The following is a 24,195-nucleotide window of genomic DNA, read 5'->3' as shown; positions in this document are numbered from 1 at the left end:
TAGCATAGATAGAAATCATCAGAGACCACTCTCTTGGAAAAACCAGAATTTTAAGTACCTATATGGCAACCACTGGTGGAGCAAACGTAGGTTACAGCATATTACTAAAGATGATTCGGAACATAAGGGAACAGAAAAGAAAGCAGGCTAGTAATGTAAGGAGAAGGATGCGGAAAGGGGAAAAAAATGGGTAAGTCAAGTTTGAATCTCTGCGTTTTGAGAACAGAAAAATCGGAGAGGGTCAAAAGCAGAAGATGTGTGCTTGGGAATTAAACTAGGATTACCCTTCAACCATCTTACTCTGTGTGTGTGTGTGTGTGTGCGCGCCCAAGCACGCATGCCTGGGGGTAGGAGATTTGAGAAATGAAATCGAATGACCTTGTGAGGCACTTTCCCAACTCAAGGATCCTATGGATTGTTCGAGACCTGTGCTCTACTTCCCTTTTGTGCTTAGCAGAGCAGAGCAGAAGGAAACATCCTAAATAAGGCCACTCCCCTTCACCCCTCTTCTAGTTTCTTCAGCCTAAGGCCAGAGTAGGCTGAAAGATGAATAGTAAAGGCATGTTCTCCAGACCTTGCACCACCAGCCTTCACAGCTGTAGTCTCTCTGAGGAAGAGAGAGGAGAGGGGGAGAGGAGAAGAAGGAAAAGGGAGGGGAGAGGGAGAGAGGGAAAGAAAGAGGGAGAGAGGGAGAAATGGAGAGAGGGAGAGAGAAACAATAACAACAATACAAGAAACTGGTCAGAGCCACACTAGCCCAGCAGTCAAGGTGGCTCCTATGTACAGTCATGCTCAGACATGGCTTTGCCAACCACTTTTACTCAAGACAGCTTGGAGGCTTCATTTTGCTGCCAAAAAAAGCCTTCACTTACAACTGGCAACCAGTTCTTCCCCGACCCCACCTCCCTCCAAGGTTTCTAAGTAATCTTCAGAGTATTACCTTTGAAATAACATTAGAGAAGTCAGTATCTTTTCTTGTAGCTCATTCCCTAGGAAACCAAGAAACTAGGCTGGTCAGTTTTATCTCCAGGCTTTACCAAGGAGCAAAACAAAGGGAAGAAACTAAAAATAACCAGGGGAAAAAAGAAGAAAAAAGGAAAGGACAAAACTGTTTCCATTCTACTCAAGTTTTTATGAAACAAAATTGCCTGTATCTAACTGGCCAATCTCACATGTGGGGGCTCTGCCCATCTCTCCCCATACCATGTGTGTATCCCTTTAAGGGACTCAAAAGCTTTGTGGGGTTTGATTTAATAGCTGAAACATCAGCTTCCATTTAGAAGCAATCCCAGCATAAGTGAGATTGCTTTTGCTGGCACAGAGGATTCAGCATTCTGAGATGGCAGCAGTGACTAGCTCATTGAGAAAATTAATTTTTTAGCTCAGGATGGCTCCTGAGGCGTGGCCTTGTGACCCAAACTGAGAATGATGGAGTCTTCACACTGTAAGTTGCAATATTTAATAGCTGAGTGCCAGTTAATTAGATTAGTTGAGCAACTGTGACAGATGCTAGGCAACACGAGCTAAGGGATGGGTGGGGAGAATAAAGTGATGAGGAGGGGGAAGAAAGGAAAGCCATTAACATTCAGGGCATGGAGAACTAGAATGCAAATTCAGATTAACCCTCTCCAATTTAGAGATGCCCAGGAGCTAAGCCCTCAACACCCAAAGCTGGATTTTACTAGAAATTCTTGGCCCCTTGGCTGAAAGTAGTGACTTAATATAAAGAAAGAAAGAGGGGAAAGGGGAAACAGAAGACCAGTAGTGGGCAGGGTTGAGGAATGTTCCTCTATTCTGGGCCAACAGCATCTCATCTGCTGCCAGCTGGACATGAAGAAATAAATGGCATCTTAGGCTGTGAGAACACTGCTCTGAAATCACCCTGCAGGTCTTGGCCTAATCTGGGCCTTGCCACTGTCTGGGGTGAAGAAATCATAAGAGAGAAGTCTGGCTTCATGGAGGTGGGGGATTCAACTCAGGTTGGTAATACTGGGACTCAAAGTATACATGCACATAAATATAAACACAAGGAATTGTTCTATTAAGATGATCCTTCCATCTCATATCCTTGAGTGCTGGTGGGGGGTTACCTCTGTAGTCTCCCAGATAAGCACCTCATTCCCTTCCTGTCCACCACAAGCAAGGGTTTTTCGTATCATGCATCCCTTTGGAAGTCTGGTGAAATTTTTGGACTGCTTAGGAGAATAATGTTTTCAAACACATAAAATACGGAGGATTGCAAAGGAAACCAACCATATTAATACACAGCTATCAAAATATTTTTTAAACAAGCTCATAGACCCTAGGTTAAAAACTCCTATCCTACAGTCTCTTTACGCCAGAGCATACTTCTGAGAACCCCCTTTACCAAATCTTGCCTTCCCATCCCCACCCAGAACATGTGCTCCATTTATTTCTCACATATTCTCTTTGCATCTCTCTGTCCTGTATTAAGGACATCCTGCCTCTTATATGCAGGAATCTATGTAGGTTCATTCCCCTGATGAATGGAGAGAGATAAAGAATTAGATCGTGGACCCACACGTCTAATTTGGCCCCAATCCTGTTCACCAAGGTGATAAAGGTTGGACATCCTATGAACATAAGGGAAAACATCTGAAACGTAAAATAGGCTTCAGATCCTGGTAATCTATTTAACATCTTGGCACAAAGTCCTCAGCTCTATTCCCCAAGTCTAAGCATCAGATTTGGAGGGATTTTGTTTGTTTATTACCTTTTATTCTCCTGAATTTCCCAAAGCAATTCAGGAAATCAAAGGCACAAAATTTGATCATCCCCAGCCACAGAATTTAGAATCAGCTTTTTCTAAGTCCATCTTTCTAATGTCATCTCCATCTATTCCCCTACATGAACCAGGAACATCATCTCAATGGGTCCACGCTTGTCTCTCAAGCAAGGCTTCTGTATTCCCATCTATATACATTTGTTCACATCACAGCTGACCAAGAACTGTTCCCTCTCTTCTTTACATGACTACTAATCTGGTCCGGAGGGCTGGCTTGAGTCTCCCTTCCCCCATGATGACCTCCCTCACTGCCTCAACCCACAGCGTTCTTTCCCTTCTCTGTACTTCTAAAGCATCTACTGCCCATGCCACTCATTTAAACCTAATTATAGGATTGCCCTAGTTAAGTTTTTAGATAATAATATGTGTGACAATAGCAACAACAGAGAGGCATCACAGTATGTTGAAAGAAAGACTGCTAATCTTTGCTACTTACATCATCTCTTGATGACTCAGTTTTCTTCCTCTGTGAAATGGGGATAAGAATTTATGCATTGCTTACCACAAGGGATTCCTACTGAGACCAAAAAGACTCCTGGGGAGGGGGAGAATACATTTCATAGGAACTGGGAAGAAGCTATCAGTCTAGACTCTTGCTGATCTGACTAAAAGAATTAATAATTGAACTGGAGGGGAAAGGAAGAATGTCTTAGGTAAAACTGAAAATCCAGGGGCTATGGAGACAGAGAATGAGTAACAGTGGAAAAGGTGCCCAGCAATTCAAATGAGAACATCATTCAGAAGAGCATAGGGAATAATTTTTATGGTGTCACATGCTTATATACCAATGTAGATTATGAACAACAGGTGAATTTGAACTATCAATGTAATTTGATAAATATTACATTTATCTACACTCCCAAGTTCATTTCCACTAAATGAACACAAGCTCCATAAAGACATTTTGTTTTCATATTTCCATGGTCTAGCACATAGTAGGTTCTTAACAAGTACTTGTTTAATTGGATTGAGAAGCATCTAAAGAGATGATACGATCTTCTGTAAAATGAGGGGGTTGGGACTCACTGGTGCCTAAGGTTCCTTTCTAGGCCCAGGAGCCTACGAACTTGTTTTCTCAAGGAGCTCAAGAGAACTGAAGAGATTAAAAAACAAACAAACGAAACAACCCAGCTTGTCTGAATAAATTCAAGTCTTCTGATTCAGATGGATTATGGTCAAGATTACTGAAAGAACTTGCAAATGTTGAGTAGCAGACTTCCAGGACTAGTAGCTGAAGAATCGTAGAAAGTATGCTAGCAAAGTGTGAGGCAAATGGGCCAATATCCAGAAGGAGGAAGGTGTATTCTAGAAACTGTCTACCAGGAAGCATCAATCCCAACTCCAGAGGAATTCTAGAATGGGTTATCATAAAGCAGAGGTCCTTAACCCAGAGTTATAAACTCAGATTTCTTTCCCAAATAATCTGATAACTGTATTTTAATATAATTGGTTTCCTTTTGAATCCTATTTTGTTTTTATGTTTTTAAAAACATTCTGAGAAGGGGTCCATAGCCTCCACTAGACAGACCAAGTGGATCATAATACAAATAATGTTTAAGAACCCCTGTTATAACCAGATGATTTCAACTGCTCAGAAGGGAAGAATCAATTACTAGAGGCTAGCACAGATTCACTAGATTAATTGCATGAGAGATTAACTGTCTGACCAGATTTTTAATTTTCAAACAACATTGCTATATATGTATTTTTACCGTGCCTTAGGGCATTTAACAAAGTCTCAGTATCCTGACGTAGAGATGGGGGATTGTGGGCTAGGTGAAAATTCAGTGAAATGTATTCAGAATTGGCTGAACGGCAGTACCTATTGATAGATAGATGTCAGCCTGAAAGAAAATGATCTGGTGAAATGCCCCCAGGAATAGAAGGATCATAGATTAAAAGCTGGAAGGACCTTAAAAGGTCATCTAGTCCCACCCCTACCCCCTAGTTTTATAAATGAGGAAGAGCGAAGTCTGAAGAGTTTAAGTGGCCTGCCTATACATGAGGGTCAGGATTCCCAACCAGCTCTCCTGCCATCAAATCCAGTGCCCTTCCCACTACATGATGTGACCTCTTCTCTCCTCTGTCCTTCACCCTGATCTTTAAAGTTTTGGATAACAACAATAATAACCAGAATTTATATAGCACCGACTATGTACTCGGCACTGTTCTAGGATCTTTAGAAATAGTATGTCATTTGATCCTCCACAACAAGCCTGTGAGGTAGGTGCTATTATTATCCCCATTTTATAGTTAAGAAAACTGAGACCGACAGAGGTAAGTGACTTGCCCAAAGTACACAGCTAAGTAAAAGTCTGAGGCTGGATTTGAACTCTGATCTTCCTAGCTCCAAGCCCAGCACTCTATCCATTGCACTACCTAGCTGGATAAAGATAGATGACATGATTATCATATCTGCAGAAGACATGAAGTTAGGATGAATAGCTAATTTGTTGGATGATAGAGAGTCAGGATAGAAAAAGATTTCAAAAAGGATGATAATGACTGGACCAATTTAACTATTAAACTTAGCAGGGAATAAATGTAAATTCCTACATTTAGGTTTACTAAATCAGCACAAGTGTGGGATAAAGGTAAAACATCTAAAAAGCAGGTCATGTATCAAAGATGTGAGTATTTTAGTAGAAAGTAGGTTCACAAGTCAGAAGTACAGTACAACTGCAAAAAATAAAAATGAATGTGATCCTAGAAATGTAAGAGTCAAAAACGAGAAGTCCCAGTCCTCTCCCTATGCTGGTCGGGCTACACCTGGAAAATGCATGTTCACTTCAAAGGAAGACATTTTCAGAGGGTTGGCTTTGAGAACTGGAGAGCTTCTAGAAGAAGATGACTAAGCCATGCCACTGTGGGAGAACATGGAGATCAGTATTAGACAAAGCTGAGACTCTGTCATGTGTACACTAAGCAACATTTGAAAACAGTGAGTCCGTGTATTTGCAAGTCACATCTTTTCTGTGTCACCGTCCATCAGAGGCTCTGAAGCTTCACTGAAAGACATAGAACTTTGATTATTACAAAGCAAATATCTTTGTGATAAACAGAAAAATTTGGGGCACTAAAAATAAGGGGTAGTAAAAAAAAATAAGTGTGTCTTGCTGCCCCTCCTCTCCACTGTCTGTTTTGTTCACAGGCATAATACAGTCTAGCAAGGGGAATGCTGGACTTATCATAAGGGCAGGCATGCTCAGATATAAAATAAACTTTAGAGCATTCAGCTCAGCAGCTTGGTGTGAAGTCCTCGGTCCACTCCCCAAAGCCTAGGTTTACTTTGTTTGTCCCTAATGCTGACAGAGGGACAGCATAGTGCTCAGCTTGAAATCGGGAAGACCTGAATTCAAAGCATGCCTCTGCCAACTTGTCAGCTATGTGACCATGGGCAGGTAATGTGTCTAAATGGTAATTCAGGCTATACATAGAATAGGTATAAGAATATACCTCTCTAAGCCTCAATTTTCTCATCTATATAATAAGACAGTTGGTACTAAATATTTGCTTTCTTTTTTGGGGGGGGGGCAGGTGCTTATAAATACTTGTTTAATTGAATTTAGTTGGTTGATGTCCTCTGAGAGAATTGAGGAGATGGATTAGGACAGCAGAGAGTTAATTGTGGGAAATGAGTGAACCACACTGACTCCATTTTATGACTTAATTCTGGAGCTGGCTCAGTTCTCTTTCTATTCAATTATGGGTCTAATCCAATTTCTGCATTATGAGAAAACTTTATTCAGTTGTGGGAATTGGGAAAAAACCTTATTTCATTGTTTCTCTGCGTGGCTGGGAAGCTGGACTACCTGCTTAGAAACTCTTAACCAAGGACCTAGGTTATGCTGACCGGAAACCTGGTCAGAACCAAACATTGATGCGAGGAATTTTCTCACAACTGTACATCTCATGCAACCCATATGTTCTATCTGAAAACTGGCCCCATACTGATCAATTAGTTATTGTTTCCATGTTCCTTTATTGACCTTTGTGAGGAGTGGGATGCCTCCTTTTCTGATTTTAGGGAATGGTATCTGTTTACTCTCCCCCTCCCAACTTGGAAAGTCTCTATTCTTTCATCCAATTAGAAATTGGATTACCTAATGTTGCATTGTTTCCTTTTAATTAATTGGTCTTCTTCGGTTAATTGTTTTTAATGTATAAAATCTGTCTCCCCCTGTATCTGAGGTCCAGGCTTAAGCTGAGGAGGTCTGGTCCTGGTTTGTTGGGCAGCTGCCATGCACTGCTTAATAAATCAATATTTAGAAGCTTGAACCTTTATTTCCTCAGTCATTTCATCTTTCACCTGCCACACCTCTCTCCAAAGCCTTCTGGGGTCATTCATAGAACAGAGAGCTGGGAGAGATCTTAATCAGTGGTGGGGAACCTGAGGCCACATTCGGCCCTCTAGGTCCTCAAGTGTGGCCCTTTGACTGAGTCCAAATTTCACCGAACAAATCTTCTTAATTAAAAGGATTTGTTCTGTAAAACATGGACTTGGTCAAAAGGCCACTCCAGAAGATCTAGAAGGCCACATGTGCTGCAGGTTCCCCACCTTGTTAGATCATAGAATATCAGTGAGAAGGAACTTGTAGACTAAAGAATGTCTGAGCTGAGAGACAGATGTTTTTCTAAGGTCTTTCCAACATCTAAATCTATGATCCTGTGACCCCATGACTTTGCCAAGATTTACAGTAGAAAATAAGAGCCTAGCTTAAAGGATGGATCCCCTGATGGTGAAATGTTCATGAGCTTTTTGCCCCAGCATGGACAGCAGAGCACCACAAAGGGGCAAGGCCTTACCTGTCTGAGTTCCTGGGGGTGAAGTTGCTGTCCTAAGGGCTTCTCATGCAGGCAAGTGCTTCCACGTGCTGACAAAGGCTGTGGGGATGAGGGAGTAAGGTACTGTGGTGATGCAGGTCCATGTGTCTGAGGTAGGGTCATAGCAATCTAATGTCTTACACCGCTGGGTACCAAAGTACCCACCTACCACATAGAGCTTGTTCCCTGAAGCCAAGGCATGGCATGACATGCGTTTGGCTGTCATGTCCCCAATCCGCGTCCACTGGTTGGTCTCGCAGTCAAAGCGGTAGGCGGAAGCAGCCGTGAATTCTGTGTCACCCCCCATGATAAAGATCTGGCTGCCCAGGACAGCGGCTGCTGTATAGCGCCATGGCTGAGGACATTCTGCTTTGATGGTCCATCGGTTGTCTGCAGGGTCATAGCACTGGACTTTGGACACCATGTCCCGGTGAATACTCGTTCCGCCGAAGACAAAGAGCTTAAGCTTGGCGCTCACCACTGCAGCATTGCTGACTCCATCCCTTAAAGGAGCCACCATCTTCCACTTGTTGGCTCCAGGGTCATATTTCTCTACTTGCTTCAAGGAAACAGAGGGGGAGGCTGGGAAAACCCCAGCCACTGCAGTGTGTCCCCCTACCACATAGAGACAATTTTCCAGCTCAGCTGAGCCATGACCAAAGCGGGCAATCAGCATAGGAGCAGCCTTGGACCACTCTTCATGGACAGTATCATACACCCAGACATCCTTGGAGACACCATTCTCAGAGCCCCTCCCACCTGTCACATAGACCTTACAGCCAATGGCGCAGGCACTGAACTCCTTCCGTGGGCTGGGCAGGTCTGCCTTGGGGATGATTTCCTTTGCTTTGTGGTCCACCTGGTAGATCTTGTCACACATGAAGGTCTGTCCTCCGAGGATCAGAAGGGTATGGCCTGCCTTTCGGGGCCGGGCACAGGGGCTGGTAACCACGCCATCATTCTGTAGAATCTTCTTCTTGCAGTGGAGAGCCTCGTCCATGATAAGCTTGTTGCGCTCATCCGCCAAAATGAGGTCCTCACAGGCGATCGCCTCCTTCAGGATTTCAGAGGGCAGCAGGGCCAGCCGTACACTGCGTAGAAGCTCTGGAAGGTACACCTTTCTCTCATCCAAGTCATGTTTCACCCACTGAATAATGGCTTCAAAGACTACTCGTTCATCCTCTGTCTCAAGCTCATCGCTGGAGATCAGGTCCAACAGGGTGTCCTTGGAGAGGTTTTTGAAGTCTTCGCTCTGCTGCACTGTCTCAAAATGTACCAGGCACATGCGCCAGGAGAGCTCATAAAGGCGGCGGCACTGGTGGGCATCTGAGAGGAGCATCATGCCCAGGCAGTTGGAGGGGAAGAGGTTCTTTTCCAAGAACTCAGCTGCGGCATCTCGCACATCATGGAACTGGAGCATGTCCCCCGCCTCCAGTAGGGACTCAGCATTTTCCTCATTGATGATGATCCGGGAGGAATAGGCAAAGTCCAGCAGCAGCTCAAGCACTTCTGGATGGAGGCTATCATGAAAGTTGACTGCGTCATCCAGACTTTCCCGTAGACCATGGCTGAACATGGCCTCAAAATAGCAACTAGAGGCAGCCAACACGGCACGGTGGCAGGGGAACGAGCGCTCCCCAGCCCAGAGGGTGACGTCTGTGAACATACGGTGTTTACGCAGGGTGTTGAGGTGGGACAAGACACAATCTGGGTGGGAAGGTTTGTGGAAAAGGGTGATGTTCATTGAGTCTGTGCTCGTCCTGGACTTGCGGTTCTCGTGGACGCTGACAGACATTTTGATCAAGTCTGCTAAGGAAAGAAAAGCAAATGTTTCAGTAGAGCCACTACTTACCCTTCACAAAGTCAACGTCCTAGCTCTTCGCCTGTATTGCAGGCATTGGCTCTTCCTCTTGGCTCTCACCCTGACACCCAACTATCAGCCTCCATAGACCCCAAGAGATTGCCCCTGCTTGCTTCATTCATTCTTGCTGCTTGGTTCTGCCAAAGCCTCACACAGGATCACATGCAACAGAATTCAGTAAATTCAACAGTGCCTCAGCAGTTAATCTGGTTCTAGTCAGGGTTGGCTCAGTTCTGGAATCAAATTCAAATTTTGATCCATTCTCTGGATTGCAGCTGCCCCAGGGTTGGTGAAGCCCCAGACTCATAATAAGCCAAGATTTGGGGAAGCTATCTATGGTTATCAGATAAATAAGTATAAGAGATAGGGAGAATATAGTATTGACTTGTTTTGGTAAAAGGAACTTTTTTTTTTAAACAATGAAGAGAAACTAGTTTAATTTATTTTTTTTTTAATTTTAATTTGTTTTGGTGAGGCGATTGGGATTAAGTGATTTGCCCACGGTCACACAGCTAGGAAGTGTCAAGTGTCTGAGGCTGGATTTGAACTCAGGGCCGGTGCTCTATCCACTGCACCACCTAGCCACCCCTGAAACTAGCGTAATTTAGATTTTACTGTTTTCTTTTGAAAAAAGACTGATATGTCATAAAAATAGTTGCTTTTGCACCCATAAAAGAACTAACATTTATATAGTACTTTAGCATTTGCAAAACACTTTATATATATTATTTCATTTGATTCCTCAACAACCATAGGATGTAAGTGCTATTATCCCCATTTTATAGCAGAGGAAACCGAGGCAAGCAGAGGGCAAGTGACTTGCTCAGGGTCACATAGCCAGGAGGTGTCTGAGGATGGATTTGAACTCAGGTTTTCCGACTGGATAAAAGTCCAACACTCTAACACACCACGTAGTTCGCTCCAACTCAGGATCAAAAGATACAAAAGAAATTATTGAAGATGTTATACCATTTAGCATTTTAAATCTTGGCTGCTACCAGTCATGAGTAGTACTTTAAACATGTCGCTGTTCAGTCGTGTCTGTGATCCTGTGGACCACAGCACACTAACACTGTCCATGGGGTTTTCTTGGCAAAGATACTGGAGGGGTTTGCCATTTCCTTCTCTGGTGGATTAAGACAAACAGAGGTTAAGTGACTTGCCTAGGGTCACACAGCTAGTAAGTGCCTGGGGCCACATTTGAACTCAGGTCTTCCTGACTCCAGGCCTAGATCTCTATCCACTAAGCCATCTAGCTTTCCCCTTTAAATATGTACATATGTGTGTGTATAATTTTTTTGTTGTGCTTTACTTGACAAAAAGCATTTTCATGTACAGACAAACATGAACCAAACAGATTAGCAGGATTGTACAGGATAATATTATTATGTAGAACTTGCATTTTTTTAAAAGAACATAATAAATTCAACATGTTAGTTCCAAAGCTGTTATGCTTGTCTTCCTATCCTTCTGTTCTCTTCTGTACAATTAGTACCAACTTTTTTTTGTTTTTTTTTGTTAATAAATTTATTTATTTTTAGTTTTCAACATTTACTTCCACAAGACTTTGAGTTCCAAATTTTCACCCCATCTCTCCCTCCCCCCACCCCAAGATGGCATGCATTCTAAATACCCCTTCCCCTAGTCTGCCTTCCCTTCTATCTCTCCACCCTTTTTCTTATCCCCTTCCCCTTCTACTTTCCTGTAGGGTGGGATAGATTTCTGTACCTCATTTCCTATATTTCTTATTTCCCAGTTGCATGTGAAAACATTTTTTTTAAACATGTGTTTTTAAAACTTTGGGTTCCAAATTTTCTCCCTTCCTCCCTCCCCACCCACCTTCACTAAAAAGGCAAGCAACTCAATATAGGTTATACCTGTACGTTATGCAAAACACTTCCATAGTAGACATGCTGTGAAAAACTAACTCTATTTCCCTTAATCCTACCCTGCCTCCCCATTTATTCTATTCTTTCTTTTGACCCTGTCCCTCCTCAGAAGTATTTGCTTCTGATTACCCCCTTTCCCAATCTACCCTCCTCTCTATCATCCCCCTACTCTCTTATCCCCTTCCCCTCCTATTTTCCTGTAGAGTAAGACAGATTTCCATACCCAATTGAGTGTGTATGTTACTCCCTCCTTAAGTCAAATCCTATAAGAATAAGATTCACTCATTCCCTCTCACCTTCCCCATTTCCCTTCCACTGTAAGAGCTTTTTCTTTTCTGTTTTTTTTGTGAGATAATTTAACCTGTTCTACCTCTCCCTTTCTCCTTCTCCTAGTATAATCCTCTCTCACCCCTTAATTTTATTCTCCAGATATGATCCCTTCATCTTCAACTCACCCTGTGCCCTCTATCTATCTATCTATCTATCTATATACATACATATAATTTTTTCCCTTCAACTACCCTAATACTGACAAAGGTCTCATGAGTTACAAATATCATCTTTCCATGCAGGAATGTAAACAGTTCAACCTTAATAAGTCTCTTATGATTTCTCTTTCCTGTTTACCTCTTCATGTTCCACTTGAGTCTTGTATTGGAAAGTCAAATTTTCTATTTAGCTCTGGTCTTTTCATCAAGAATGCTTGAAAGTCCTCTATTTCACTGAATGACCATTTTTTCCCCTGAAGGATTATACTCAGTTTTGCTGGGTAGGTGATTCTTGGTTGTAATCCTATCTCCTTTGTCCTCTGGAATATTATATTCCATACCCTTAATGTAGAAGCTGCTAAATCTTGTGTTATCCTGATTGTGTTTCCACAATACTTGAATTGTTTCTTTCTGCTGCTTGTAATATTTTCTCCTTGACCTGGGAACTCTGGAATTTAGCTACAATATTTCTAGGAGTTTTCCTTTGGGGATCTCTTTCAGGAGGAGATCGGTGGATTCTTTCAGTTTCTATTTTGCCCTCTGGTTCTAAAATATCAGGGCAGTTTTCCTGGATAATTTCTTGAAAGATGATGTCTAGGCTCTTTTTTTGATCATGGCTTTCAGATAGTCCAATAATTTTTAAATTTTCTCTCCTGGATCTATTTTCCAGGTTAGTTGTTTTTCCAAAGAGATATTTCACATTGTTTTCTAATTTTTCATTCTTTTGGATTTGTTTTACAGTGTCTTGATTTCTCACAAAGTTACCAGCTTCCAATTGCTCTATTCTAATTTTTAAGGAAGTATTTTCTTCAGTAATCTTTTGGACTTCCTTTTCCATTTGGCCAATTTTGCTTTTTATAGCATTCTTCTCCTCATTGGCTTTTTGGACCTCTTTTGCCATTTGGGTTAGGCTATTTTTTAAGGTGTTATTTTCTTCAGTATTTTTTTTTGGGTCTCCTTTAGCAAGCTGTTGACTTGTTTTTCATGATTTTCTTGCATCATTCTCATTTCTCTTTCCAGTTTTTCCTCTACTTCTCTTACTTGCTTCTCAAAATCCCTTTTGAGCTCTTCCAAGGCCTGGGACTGATTCATATTTTTCTTGGAGGCTTTGGATGTAGGAGCTTTGACTTTGTTGTCTTCTTCTGGTTATATGTTTTGATCTTCTTTGTCACCAAAGTAAGATAATATAGTCTGTCTCTTTTTGCGCGCTTACTCATGATCCCGGCCAGTTACTTGAGTTTTAAACTCTTTGTTAAGGTAAGAGTCTGTTTCCAATGTGGAGAATGTACTGTCCCAAGCTTCGGGGGTTTGTACAGCAGTTTCCAGAGATACTTCTAGGGGCCTGAAAAGTGTCAGATCTTCCAAGGTGCTATAATAAGGGGCGAGGTGTTTTCTTTCCACTGCCACAAGCTCCACCACTCCTCCTCGCCCTACGACCACCCCTCAGAACTGTGAGCCAGATCCAAGCACAGGCAAAGCAAGAGATTCCTGCCTCAGCACTGGCAAAGAGATCCCTGCAATCCCCCTTTTATCAGCCACTCAATTCCCCCTCAGTCTGTGGACCGGAAGCTCAGGAGGCAGCCGCTGCCCCAGAGGCCGTGCTCGGAACTTGCGACTGAGACCTAGCTTCTCTTTCATTGCAGACACAGACTTTTCCCACTGACCTTCTAAGTTGTCTTTGGCGTTCATGGGTTGAGAAGTCTGGAAACCGCCACAGCTGCCCGCGATTCAGCCCTCTGAGGCCTGCTCCAGGGTTGCTGTGGCCTGTGCACCCATGACGAGTTGCGCTCCTTTCCCTGCCCAAGCAATTTACCTTTCCGATCAACCATCCAGGCTGTCTTGGGGTGGAAATTTGTTTCAGTCTGTCTTTTTGTGGGTTCTGCTGCTTTAGAATTTGTTTAGAGCCATTTTTTTACAGGTATTTGGAGGGGTTCAAGGGAGAGCTCAAGCGAGTCACTGCTTTCACTCAGCCATCTTGGCTCCTTAGTACCAACTTCTTGAGAACAACATGGGTTCAGAAAATTTAGAAAGGAAATGGTTCTTGGGGATAGTAGATGTATCCTTCTCTGCTTAAGGCCATTCAACATTCTGTTCAACTCAGAGGCATCTAGGTTTCCTGGACCTATGAACCACTGTGTTTGGTAAGAAACAACTGATTTTTAGCTTTGATCCAAGCTGTCAACTCTTTCAAGGGTAGGGAACCTGCAGCCTTGAGGCCACATGTGACCTCCCCACTCCTGCCTGGGATTAACCCAACAGAGGGGCAACTCTTGCCTCAGTGTGTCAAGAGGAGAATATGCCCAGGACCCTCAGCCTACAACAGACAGTACTACGTTCCAAAATCCAGACAGGAAGCAAAATTAAGGACTCTAAAATTGCCAGAGCTGAAGACGCCTAAACGTTACAGTCTGTGCTAATGGTCTTACACAATGGGTCCTTCTTCTCAAGGTACTTCCACTAACAACTAGACCACCTGTTTCCACCTGGTCTTTGTATCCCTAGACCACCTGTCTCTCCCTCAGTTCTCCTAGTCACTGCCACGAGGTGCCAAGAGGTCTAGGTCTGGGCTGTAATAAACATTCTGTAGTATTAATAACAATGATAATAATAATGATTATTGTTCCCATTTGGAAGGATTTCAAATGCATTTTAAAGACTAGTCAGTCCTGAGAGCCATTGCCCTCATTTTATAGCTATGGAAAACAAGAGAGGGACAAGCGGTCGGTGAAGATATAAGGCAGACAGGAAATAGGATAAATGGTAGCACAGGGAATCCAGCCTGGGATTTCAGACCCCACTCTGAATCTACTAGCCCACTTCCTGGTGCTGAACCCACTCAAAGAAAGAAAAGTAATGAAATGCCTTTAGTAAAAATTGTTTTAAAAGAGTAAATCATTTGACCAAAACATATATGTACATGCGCTCAATTCTGATTCCAGACCATTCACCAAAACCAAAGAGATAAATTTAAAAACCCGACAAAAACAGCTTTCCACAATCTTCTCGTTTTAACACGACCCCAACTCCACGGTAGGAGACGCTATGGTCCCAAGTTATATTTTAATTTAGCTCCTAATTTCTCTGTGTCTCTATGTCTCTGTCTGTGTCTGTCTCTGTTTCTGTGTCTGTGTGTTTCTTTGTCTCTCTTTGTCCTCTTCCCTTCCCCAGAAAACAAAAACAAACACAAAACACCCACAAATTAAATCCACTGTGGCTGCTTGGAAAATACAGACAAGTCATTGGACTGGTGCCAGGGAGGTTGCTGAGGCTGCCTTACCTTTGAGTCTGAGGTCTTCTTCCAGGACCTATTCCTGCTACACTTCCCACTGGCCTATCTCACGCTCAGTCTCCCAAGGAATTAATCCTGTTGAGTTATCTTGATAAAGGGAATCTAGATCTTAGCTGTTTTCCAGTACCTACTAAATTTGGGGCCACTGAAACTGAAAAGGAAAATAAGTTCACAATGACTAATAGGTAGGCAGAGCCCTATTGCAGAACTTGCCAATTTCCCAATTTTAGATGAGATCATATACAAGAAACAGCATGGAGTAGTTGGCCCCCAGAAGAGGAGTCAGGAGACCTAAGTTGTGAATCCCAGACAAGTCATTAGCAAGCTATAAAATCTTGGCCAAAAGCCATTTTATTCTTTGGGCCTCAATTTCCTCATCTGTAAAATGGAAGGATTGGACTAGATGACTTCTTAAATCCTTTTAGCCCTGATCCTATATTCAGATTGCAAAAGACACACAAGAGTGACAATTATTAGCTTTGTATCCCTAGTATCTTACTCACAGCAAGTGCTTACTATGCATCTGTAGAATTTAACTAAATTTGACACACATCTTGTCACAGTCACTGCTGATGTTAGGGATAAATTGGCATAGATGATCTAGGCATTCAGCCGTTGTCCAGTTCAGGGGGAAAAAAACGTGGGGCAAGAACTTAGACAGGAGGCTAAATATCCTGCATGATAAACAATAAGCTTCCTGAGGGCAGGGGCCCCACTTTGTTCATCTTTGGAGCTACCAATCAAATGTACTCTAAAGCAGGCAGAAATATAAGTCCCGCTTTTGTATTCCAGACCCAGAAGCCTGGTCCTTTTCTCTTTACTTTGTCTAATCTGTATTCCTACCTCTGTCCAGTTCCATCTCCTCCCCTTTCCAAAATGTCTTCACCCAGTGACTTGGGAAGGACGGGGAAAAAGAAGGTACTAGCTTGGGAGTTCTATCTGATAGTGCTTTCAGTGCACTAGGATGAAGTTTATACAGGACCTGTTTACCTTGAGGATCATCTGTTAATGGTGGGGGGATAAAAAAAGCAGTATGAGATAGAGACCTTGCTCTTGAGGAATGGAGATTTTCCTCCAGTTTCCTACCAGCAGGAACGGGAATGGGATGGAAATGGGATATAGGGATGTACATTCAAAGTCTAGCCAGCCACTGGGAGGCCTAATTTTTCCCTACTGTTAGCATTCATGGTTCACCTACCTTTCCATACCATAATTAATTAGTACGGCCTCAGAAGAGCCCTACTTCTCTCATTGCAGCTCATGGGTTTGATGGATTTAAGGGACATAACTGCAGGGCATTGCAACAAGATAGATTTAAAATTTACCATTCTGCTAAAAGCTATTGATCCAGCTTCAGAATATATCTACTTACTTCTGCCTGGCTCTCAAACCCCAGGATCCAGCTGATGTGTTAATTCTTCAAAGTCTTTGGAGGCTTTTGGGGGTTTATGCCAACATACAAACATACACCATAGTTCCTGAGAACTGCTTCAGGCAACAGCAGATGAGGCTTACTTGAGGTCTTTTGTGTGACCTCATGGAGCCAGAAGTCAGAATGGAACCACTTCTACCTCAGTAGTCCAGGTTCCATTTTTGGAGAATTGTCAGCTACAGTATTTCTTTTTCATGTACTCTTCTCTTGCAACTTTGCTGCCGTTTAAGAATTTTATAATATTTCTCTCCTTGTGATTATGATTAAGAATCATCCACTCTTGTGTTGGGCCAGTCCATCATTCCAACTAAGGAAGCTCTAATGTCAAAGCCTGTCAGAATCAATGGAAGCTATTCTCTTTTTGTGGTTCTTGATGGCAATTGGCTTTTATGCTGAGAAAAACAAAAACTTGATTCCAAGGCATGACAGTATGCCTCTCTGTTAAACATATCCATGGAAAACCTAGCTGTTCAGACCACTAGGTCTTAAGCAAGGTGTTAGAAATCTAGCTATGGCTGCAACCTGGAGATAGATGCCAGTGGTTTCTTCAAACCCAGGTCACAGGAAGAGAGGATTTAGGTGGAATCAACGTTAGAGGACAGCAATGGTGTCCAGATGTCAAAGCTGCCAACCTTTGGTGGTATGCATTACGGTGTGTAGGAAAGCAAGGGAGCAAATGACCAAGCTTTAAGGGTCAGAGGAGAAGTTCAAGGTCTCAGCTGCAGTGGTCTGATGCTCTTTCTTGTTTTCTTTTGTCTTGTGCATGGTGTCTGCCTGCTGACCCCTGGGAGAATTGATTAGGAGCCCACATAGCTAGGTTGTATAGTGATAGAGTGTTGGACTTAGAAGACCTGAGTTTGAACCTTGTTTCAGACACTTACTTAGTTGTGTGACCCTGAATAAGTCACTTACATCTCTCAGTGTCAGTTTCTTCACTGTAAAATGGGAATAACAACAGCACTAACCTAAAGAGCTGCTGGGAGGCTCAAACAAGATAGTATACTTTGAGTGCTGTGCAAACCTTAAAGCACTATGTAAATGCTAGCTACTATGGAGGTGTCTGTGTCCCCAGGGTGTCTGGGCGTGGAGTCTGTGCATGGGTTCTATACTATACTCAAGTCTATCTGAAGTTGCGAACAATAGAAAGTCACAGGTTCAGCCTAGAGATATCTATCTGAACTTCAGTGGTTGAACTTATCCCTCCAGAAGATGGGCACTGGGCAACGACATCAGGCACCACTGTCCCTCTTATGGTATTTTTTCCCAAATTCAGGTCAAATATCTAAGCATGTGGAGATAGTCTCACGAGTGCCATCCTGGCAAACATACACGTGGAAAGTAACGACAAGTGTCACCGTTCAACAAATTCCTACTAAATATCTACTTTGTGTAAAGTAGCTTAGTGGACACTGAAGGCGATACGTGGAAGTCTAAGGCATGGCCTGTGCCCTCAAGAAGCTTACATTCCAGTTCAACAACATAGTATGGTCTTTACAAGTATCAGTGATATGGACCAATGGGTGCTATAGGAGGTCAGAGAAGGAAGAGACAACTTTGATCTGGTAGGTATAACATACGCCTTGGAGCCAAATGTCTTTAGTCTAGCTAGCTAGGCTATCATGAAATCTTAGCTTTAGAGCTGGAAGGGGGTCATCTATTTCAACCCTTTCATTTTACAAGGGAGGAAGCTGAGACCCAAGAGATGGGGAGTGCCATGTCCAAGGTCATATAAATAATAAGAAGCACACCCAGGTCTTCTGAAGCCTAATCCAGATGATGTCCCGCCATACAACACAGCCTCAGTCCATCACCTATTCCACTCTTATTCCAATATCTAATCGGTAAGACTACAAATTCGCTGGCACAGGGACATGTTAAAATTTACAGCTTGGTTGGCATTTCCCACTGCTTCATTTCTCCACAGTCCTCTTTTCCTTTAAGCCAGGAAGATGTTCAAAGGGAGGCAGCATGGATTGGCCTTCTTTATATCCCTTGCCTGACTGGATGGTGCCTTTTTTCCCCTCGGTCACGTGTAACCTAACAGCCCACCTGGGGCCGAGCAGAGCTTCTCCATAACGATATTAGAGCTAGAGCACAGTTAGCAAATGAAAAAGCATGTTTAAAAGAACCCATGATTGTATTGACTTCCCATAACATGGCATCATCCCATCTTTTCTCACCTGATTCCCTGGTGGGACCCTGCTTTCTGATTACCCGTTTATTACTGGAAGGGGAAGAAAAGTCAAAATACTCAAATATACCAGGCAAGCTTTTCTGTCACCTATACTCTGCTGCCTCTCCCTATCTCCTGACTCTCCTTCTTCCTCCACCTTTTTTACTTAATGCACTGAAACATTAAATACATTTGAATCAACAGTATCCTCTTTGAGCCTACTGTGATCGATAAGACCCAGGCTGGTTAACGTTTCTCTTACCCAAGGTACAAGAGCTATTATTACAGTTGAAAGAAGCTATTGAGATTGATGCCCATCTTCACTGAAATGGAAACACCCTTACTGTTTAGAGCAACAGGCCAGAACCTAAGGATGTGGCCAACACAGGAAGCTGATGGCAGGCTCCCTCTGGAGAAATCTACCCTGCATTCCCAACAAAGAAAACAAAGGCAGAGATATACAATGATACATGAAACCCTTGTTAGATTATGAAGCAATACTCTGCAGACAGACGGTTAGGAATTTTACTTATATACTTCTTTAGCCCCTGTATCAGGGGGTCAGAGAAGCTTTTTCCCTGGGGATGTCTGGCCTGAAGAAAAGAAGACTGGGGAGACAGTAGATCTGTGTTCATATATTTGATGAACTGTCACAGGGACAAAGAATTAGACTTGACCTGGGGGGTGGGAGTGGGGATGGGGTGGAGTGCAGAATTAAGCACAATGAGCTGAAGTTGCCAACTTTAGTTCTGACATACAAAAAAAACAAAAACAAAAACAAAAACAAAAACAAACAAACAACTTTCTAGCAATTACAGCTACCTCCAAAGTAGAAAAGGCTTCCTTGAGAAGTCTTCCCCCAAAAGCTAGATGGACCACTTGTCTGGTATATTTTAGAAGAAATTCTTATTCAGGTATGGGTCAGACTAGGTGGTCTCTGATGTCTGGGTCAACTCTTGTGATTCTGTGAGGGGTCTTCCACCAGGTGCTCTACTCCACAATTCCATAACATGGCACTACGTGTTACAATGTAGAAAGAAATCAATGACATGCCTGAATACAATCAATCACACTGATCTAATGATCAGGGACAAAACTTTTAGGTTCCATTCTTGGGTTACTTTAATAGGAATATTCTTCCTTTGAGTGTACTCTGTGATGCCTTAATTTCCTCCCCTGTAAAACCAAGCATTTGTACTACATGATTTCTGAAGTACCTTTGAGAGTTAACCTTCTGTGGTTCTGCTGTGGCCTATTTTTCAGTGAAGACTGAGTAAATAAGAAATCATTATTTTTTTCACCTGGAAATGTTCAGAATTTTGAATCATTTAAGCTTGAGTATGTCTGCTCAAAGAGGACTTGTAGTTTTTCTTTATTTTTTAAATATTTTATTTTTTCACCAATTACATATTAAAACAATTTTTAACATTTTTAAAAAGTTTTGAGTTTGAAATTCTATCCTTCCCTCCCCTGAAAAACTTGTAGTTTTTCAAAGTCTACTACTGCTGTACTTCTTTTATACACCAGCCGATGAAGATAACTTGCTAGTGAGAATAGCAAAATAGCAGATTAGAAAGTAAGAAAATTGAATTGGGAGTTAAGAAAGATACAGGCTTGAATCTCACTTCCAACCCTTTCTAGCTGTAAGGATGATCAAGGGTGAATTACTTAATCAACTGGGCCATAGTTTTTTCATCTAAAAAAATTCCTATTACATAGCCTTCTTCTGAGGATCTGATGAGATAATGCATGTAAAGTATGTTGGAAACCGTTAAGTGCTGGACAACTGTCAGTAATGTCTTGTACTTTCTTTTTGTCCAGGTCTGTGATTTCATTGGCTTAGGGAAGTCATTCCCAGTAAGAAAACTCCCCCTCTATCAGTGTAGATTGGTGATTGGGACTTAGTGTCTTAGAACTCTGGAGTACTGAGAAGTTAAGTAACTTGCCCAGCATGTGTCAGAAATGGAACCCGGATCCAGATGTCATGATTCTGAGGCCAGCCCATAAACCACCACATCATACTGCCACCCAATGTCTTGTATTAGTCATTAAAAAAAATGAATTAAAGAATGATGAGACATTTATGAAGCACTTATTATGTGTCAAGCACTGTGCTAAGTGTTTGGGATACAAATCTAAAAATGAGGCAACCCCGACCTTCAAAGAGCTTACACATTAATGGGTTAGATATCACATATAGGGGAATGGTAGTCAGGAAGAAGGTGTTTTGGTTTGATAAACTGTAGGGATTGTGTGGAACCATGAGGGAGCTGGATTGACTTGCACTTTCCCTTGGCAATGGCAATACTGATTTGATTATGGTTCCCCAAATCAAAAAATGGAAGGTGGGCAATGCACATCAGATGGTAAGAAGCCTGAGGTGGAAGTCATGGCTGGAAACAATAGTTATAGTTGACATGTGAGTTAATGCTAGGGTACTTACCAATAAGCATGGGAGCACAGTCTCTGGAGGCCTGATAGTTAGGAGGGTGAAAAGGTAGGATGAATAGCAAGAAAATAGCTAGGGTGATGATTTGTCTTCTCAATTAGACTCTAAACTCCTTGAAGGCAGGGATTAGCTCATACACTCCTTTTATAGCATGCAAACTGCTTGTACAGTCAGTACTCAAAAAGTGTATATATGTATATATAAATATATCTCGATACATGTCCACATATATACATGCATATACAATACATACATGTATTGTACATGAGAACATATGTTTATGCTCTAAATAGAAATTTATGTATATTAACTATTTTGGACATAGTACATGATCTAAATATATGATATATGTAGATTATTTAATATCATATTGATCATTATGAGAAAAGCAGTTAATATACACACGTTTGTATTTAGGTGATATGCATATGTATATACCTATGTGTATGTATAAATTTATTGAGTACATTTCACTTCTTCCTTCTTAAAAAAAGGGATACCTATGATTGTAATGGAATATTATTGTGCTATAAGAAATGATAAGCAGGATGATTTCAGAAAAACCTGGAAAGACTTACATGAACTGATACAATGTAAAGTGAGCAGAACCAAGAGAACACTGTACATATTAACAGCAATATTGTATGATGAAGAACTGTGAATGACTTAGCTATTCTCAGCAATACAAAGATCCAAGACAATTCTGAAGGACCTATGATAAAAAATGCTGTCCACCTCCACAGAAAGAACTGATGTTGTCTGAATACAGACTGAAGCATACTCTTCGTTCTTTCGTTCTTTCTTGCTTTCTCAAGTCTTCTTGCACAAAATGACTAATATGGAAATGTTTCACATGACTGCACATGTAGAACCTGTATCAGATTGCTTACCATCTTAGGGAGGGTGGAGGAGAGGGAGGTAGGTATAGAATCTGGAACTCAAAACTAAACAACAACAAATGTTTAAAATTGTTTTTACATGTAATTGGGTAAAAACAAAATATTATTTTTTTAAAAGGGGAGAATACCTTCTCCCAGGTTGCATCTTCTCCAGCTCAATAGGCAAAAATAGAGACCAAAGCAGCCTTGGCAGCTGGAATATTTCCTCTTCCAGAGAACTCATATCTATTTCTCCTAAATTCAGCCTTTGGCCCTTCCTATCTTCCAACTAGAGTCAGACACATTTTTCATAAGCACAGCTGTTTGTTGAGGGCAGGGACAGCTCGTGAAATGGATCCCATTACTCTACTAGCAGAGTGGCTGGGTAACTCAAGGCTCAGATTCACCCATCTGTTGTAATCATTTGGTTCCCTCTTATTGAGAAAAGGGGGGAGAGCACAACACAATCAAACAAGCACTTCTTCCATCTTACTGCGTTCTCCCTGCAGGCAAATGGCGCTCTTCGAAAACAGGAGAATCTCTGAACAGTGGTGGGAGTGTGGAGCAGGATTTCAGAGGGAGCACTAATCCTATATCCCTTGCTGAATTTCCCATCAGATCCTCCAGGACACACATACTGGTCTTGCTAAAAGAAACTGTAGCCTTGAAGTTGCTTTCTTTAAATCATCTAGAGGGACAGAGAGGAGGAGGTGAAACACGCAGATTTCTCACGAGATAAAGGGCAAAGTAAGATAAAAATAAATTTTAGCATATTTATTGTTGTCTGTATCTCTGCTTCATTGTTCAATGGCTGTGGTTCAGATCCTTCTGTAATGCCCCCAGCATTTAGCACAGTGCCTGGACCACAGCAAGTGCTTAATAAATGCTTGCTGATTCAATTTAGCTTTTATCTATTCAGGGTTCTCGTCTAGGCTCCTTCTACTATTATTCTCCCAAAGGCTGGACAATTTGCGAATCAGTGCTTGGGATTGGGGATTGCTCCTCTCCTCTTAGTTTCTCCCAGAGTCCTTGTCTGCCTCTTTATATCTGCTCTGAGTTTTAGTTTGAAAATAGATAGAAGGCAACAGAAATACTTACCCTTTGCCACTGAATAAACTCCTGACAAAGCATTGGGATTGTGCAAGTCAGATACAAAAGAGATAAGAGCTAAAGGAGAAGGAAACCACCAAGTGTGAAGAGATATATGGAAAATAATCAGGAAACTTTTCCTCTTTCAGAACCTGTTTCAGTACTTCAAAAGATCAATAATTTCCTCAGTGTGAGCACTCCCTCCACAGCTTAGTAAACTGTTTGATGAGTGACAACAGTCAAAAAATATTCGTGACCCAATAGCTAACCTTCTATTAAAAGTGAGATGCGCTGAATCGTACTTTCCAAACACAATTGTTTTCAGAACCTGTTGTTCTTTTAGGCAACACACTGGTAGTCTGCTGCCAGGCTCATGCTTTGCTTGAAGCCCTTCAAGCTTGGTAGGACCCACTATAGTTTGTGTTCTGTTCTTCTGGCCTTCAAGACACCAGGATCATACATGGTAACAGCCACATTGTGTGATGACTGACTTTGATAGACTTGGCTCTTCACAGCAATGCAAGAATCTAAGACAATTCCAAAAGACTCATGATGGAAATTGCTATCCACGTTCAGAGAAAGAACTATGGAGTCTGAATGCAGATGGAAGCATACTATTTGCCTTCCTTTTCCTTCGTTGTTTTGTTTTATTGCTTCATTCTTGTGGTTCCTCCCATTAGTTCTAATTGTTCTTTACATCATGACTAATGGGAAAATATGCTTAACATGAATGTATAAGTAAAGCCTATATCAGATTGCACACCGTCTTGGGGGGGAGGAGAAGGAGAAGGAGAAAATGTAAAACTCAAAATCTTATGGAAGTGAATGTTGAAAACTAAAAATAAATAAATAAAATATTAAAAAATGACATCAGGATCACCTCTATATCACAAGGAGATTTGTGCTGTGGTACTTCCACCAAAGTCTAAATAACAGCAAGGACACATGTTACCTTTGACTAGGGCTGTTTAGTCATTCACAAAAAGGCTACTAGGAACCTATCATCACTCTAACACT

General features: G+C 41.9%; 1 protein-coding gene across 4 annotated transcripts in view; it reads right to left on the bottom strand.

Moving 5' to 3' along the window:
* KLHL25 (kelch like family member 25) overlaps positions 1-24,195 on the bottom strand; it is a 51,654-nt gene that overhangs the window by 6,510 nt on the left and 20,949 nt on the right. For 2 of the 4 annotated variants that reach the window (XM_027852208.1, XM_027852206.1), the window contains one exon: positions 7,613-9,439. In XM_027852208.1, coding sequence (XP_027708009.1) covers positions 7,656-9,425 — 1,770 coding nt within the window. In that variant the 5' untranslated portion in view covers positions 9,426-9,439 and the 3' untranslated portion in view covers positions 7,613-7,655. Of the gene's footprint in view, positions 1-7,612; positions 9,440-15,145; positions 15,169-24,195 lie in introns of those variants that run through there. The other 2 variants (XM_027852209.1, XM_027852207.1) reach the window with 2 other exon arrangements.

This window comes from Vombatus ursinus, unplaced genomic scaffold (assembly GCF_900497805.2).
Source record: "Vombatus ursinus unplaced genomic scaffold, bare-nosed wombat genome assembly UNPS02009205.1, whole genome shotgun sequence".
Lineage (NCBI taxonomy): Eukaryota > Metazoa > Chordata > Mammalia > Diprotodontia > Vombatidae > Vombatus > Vombatus ursinus.
This window is presented reverse-complemented; position numbering and strand designations above follow the sequence as displayed.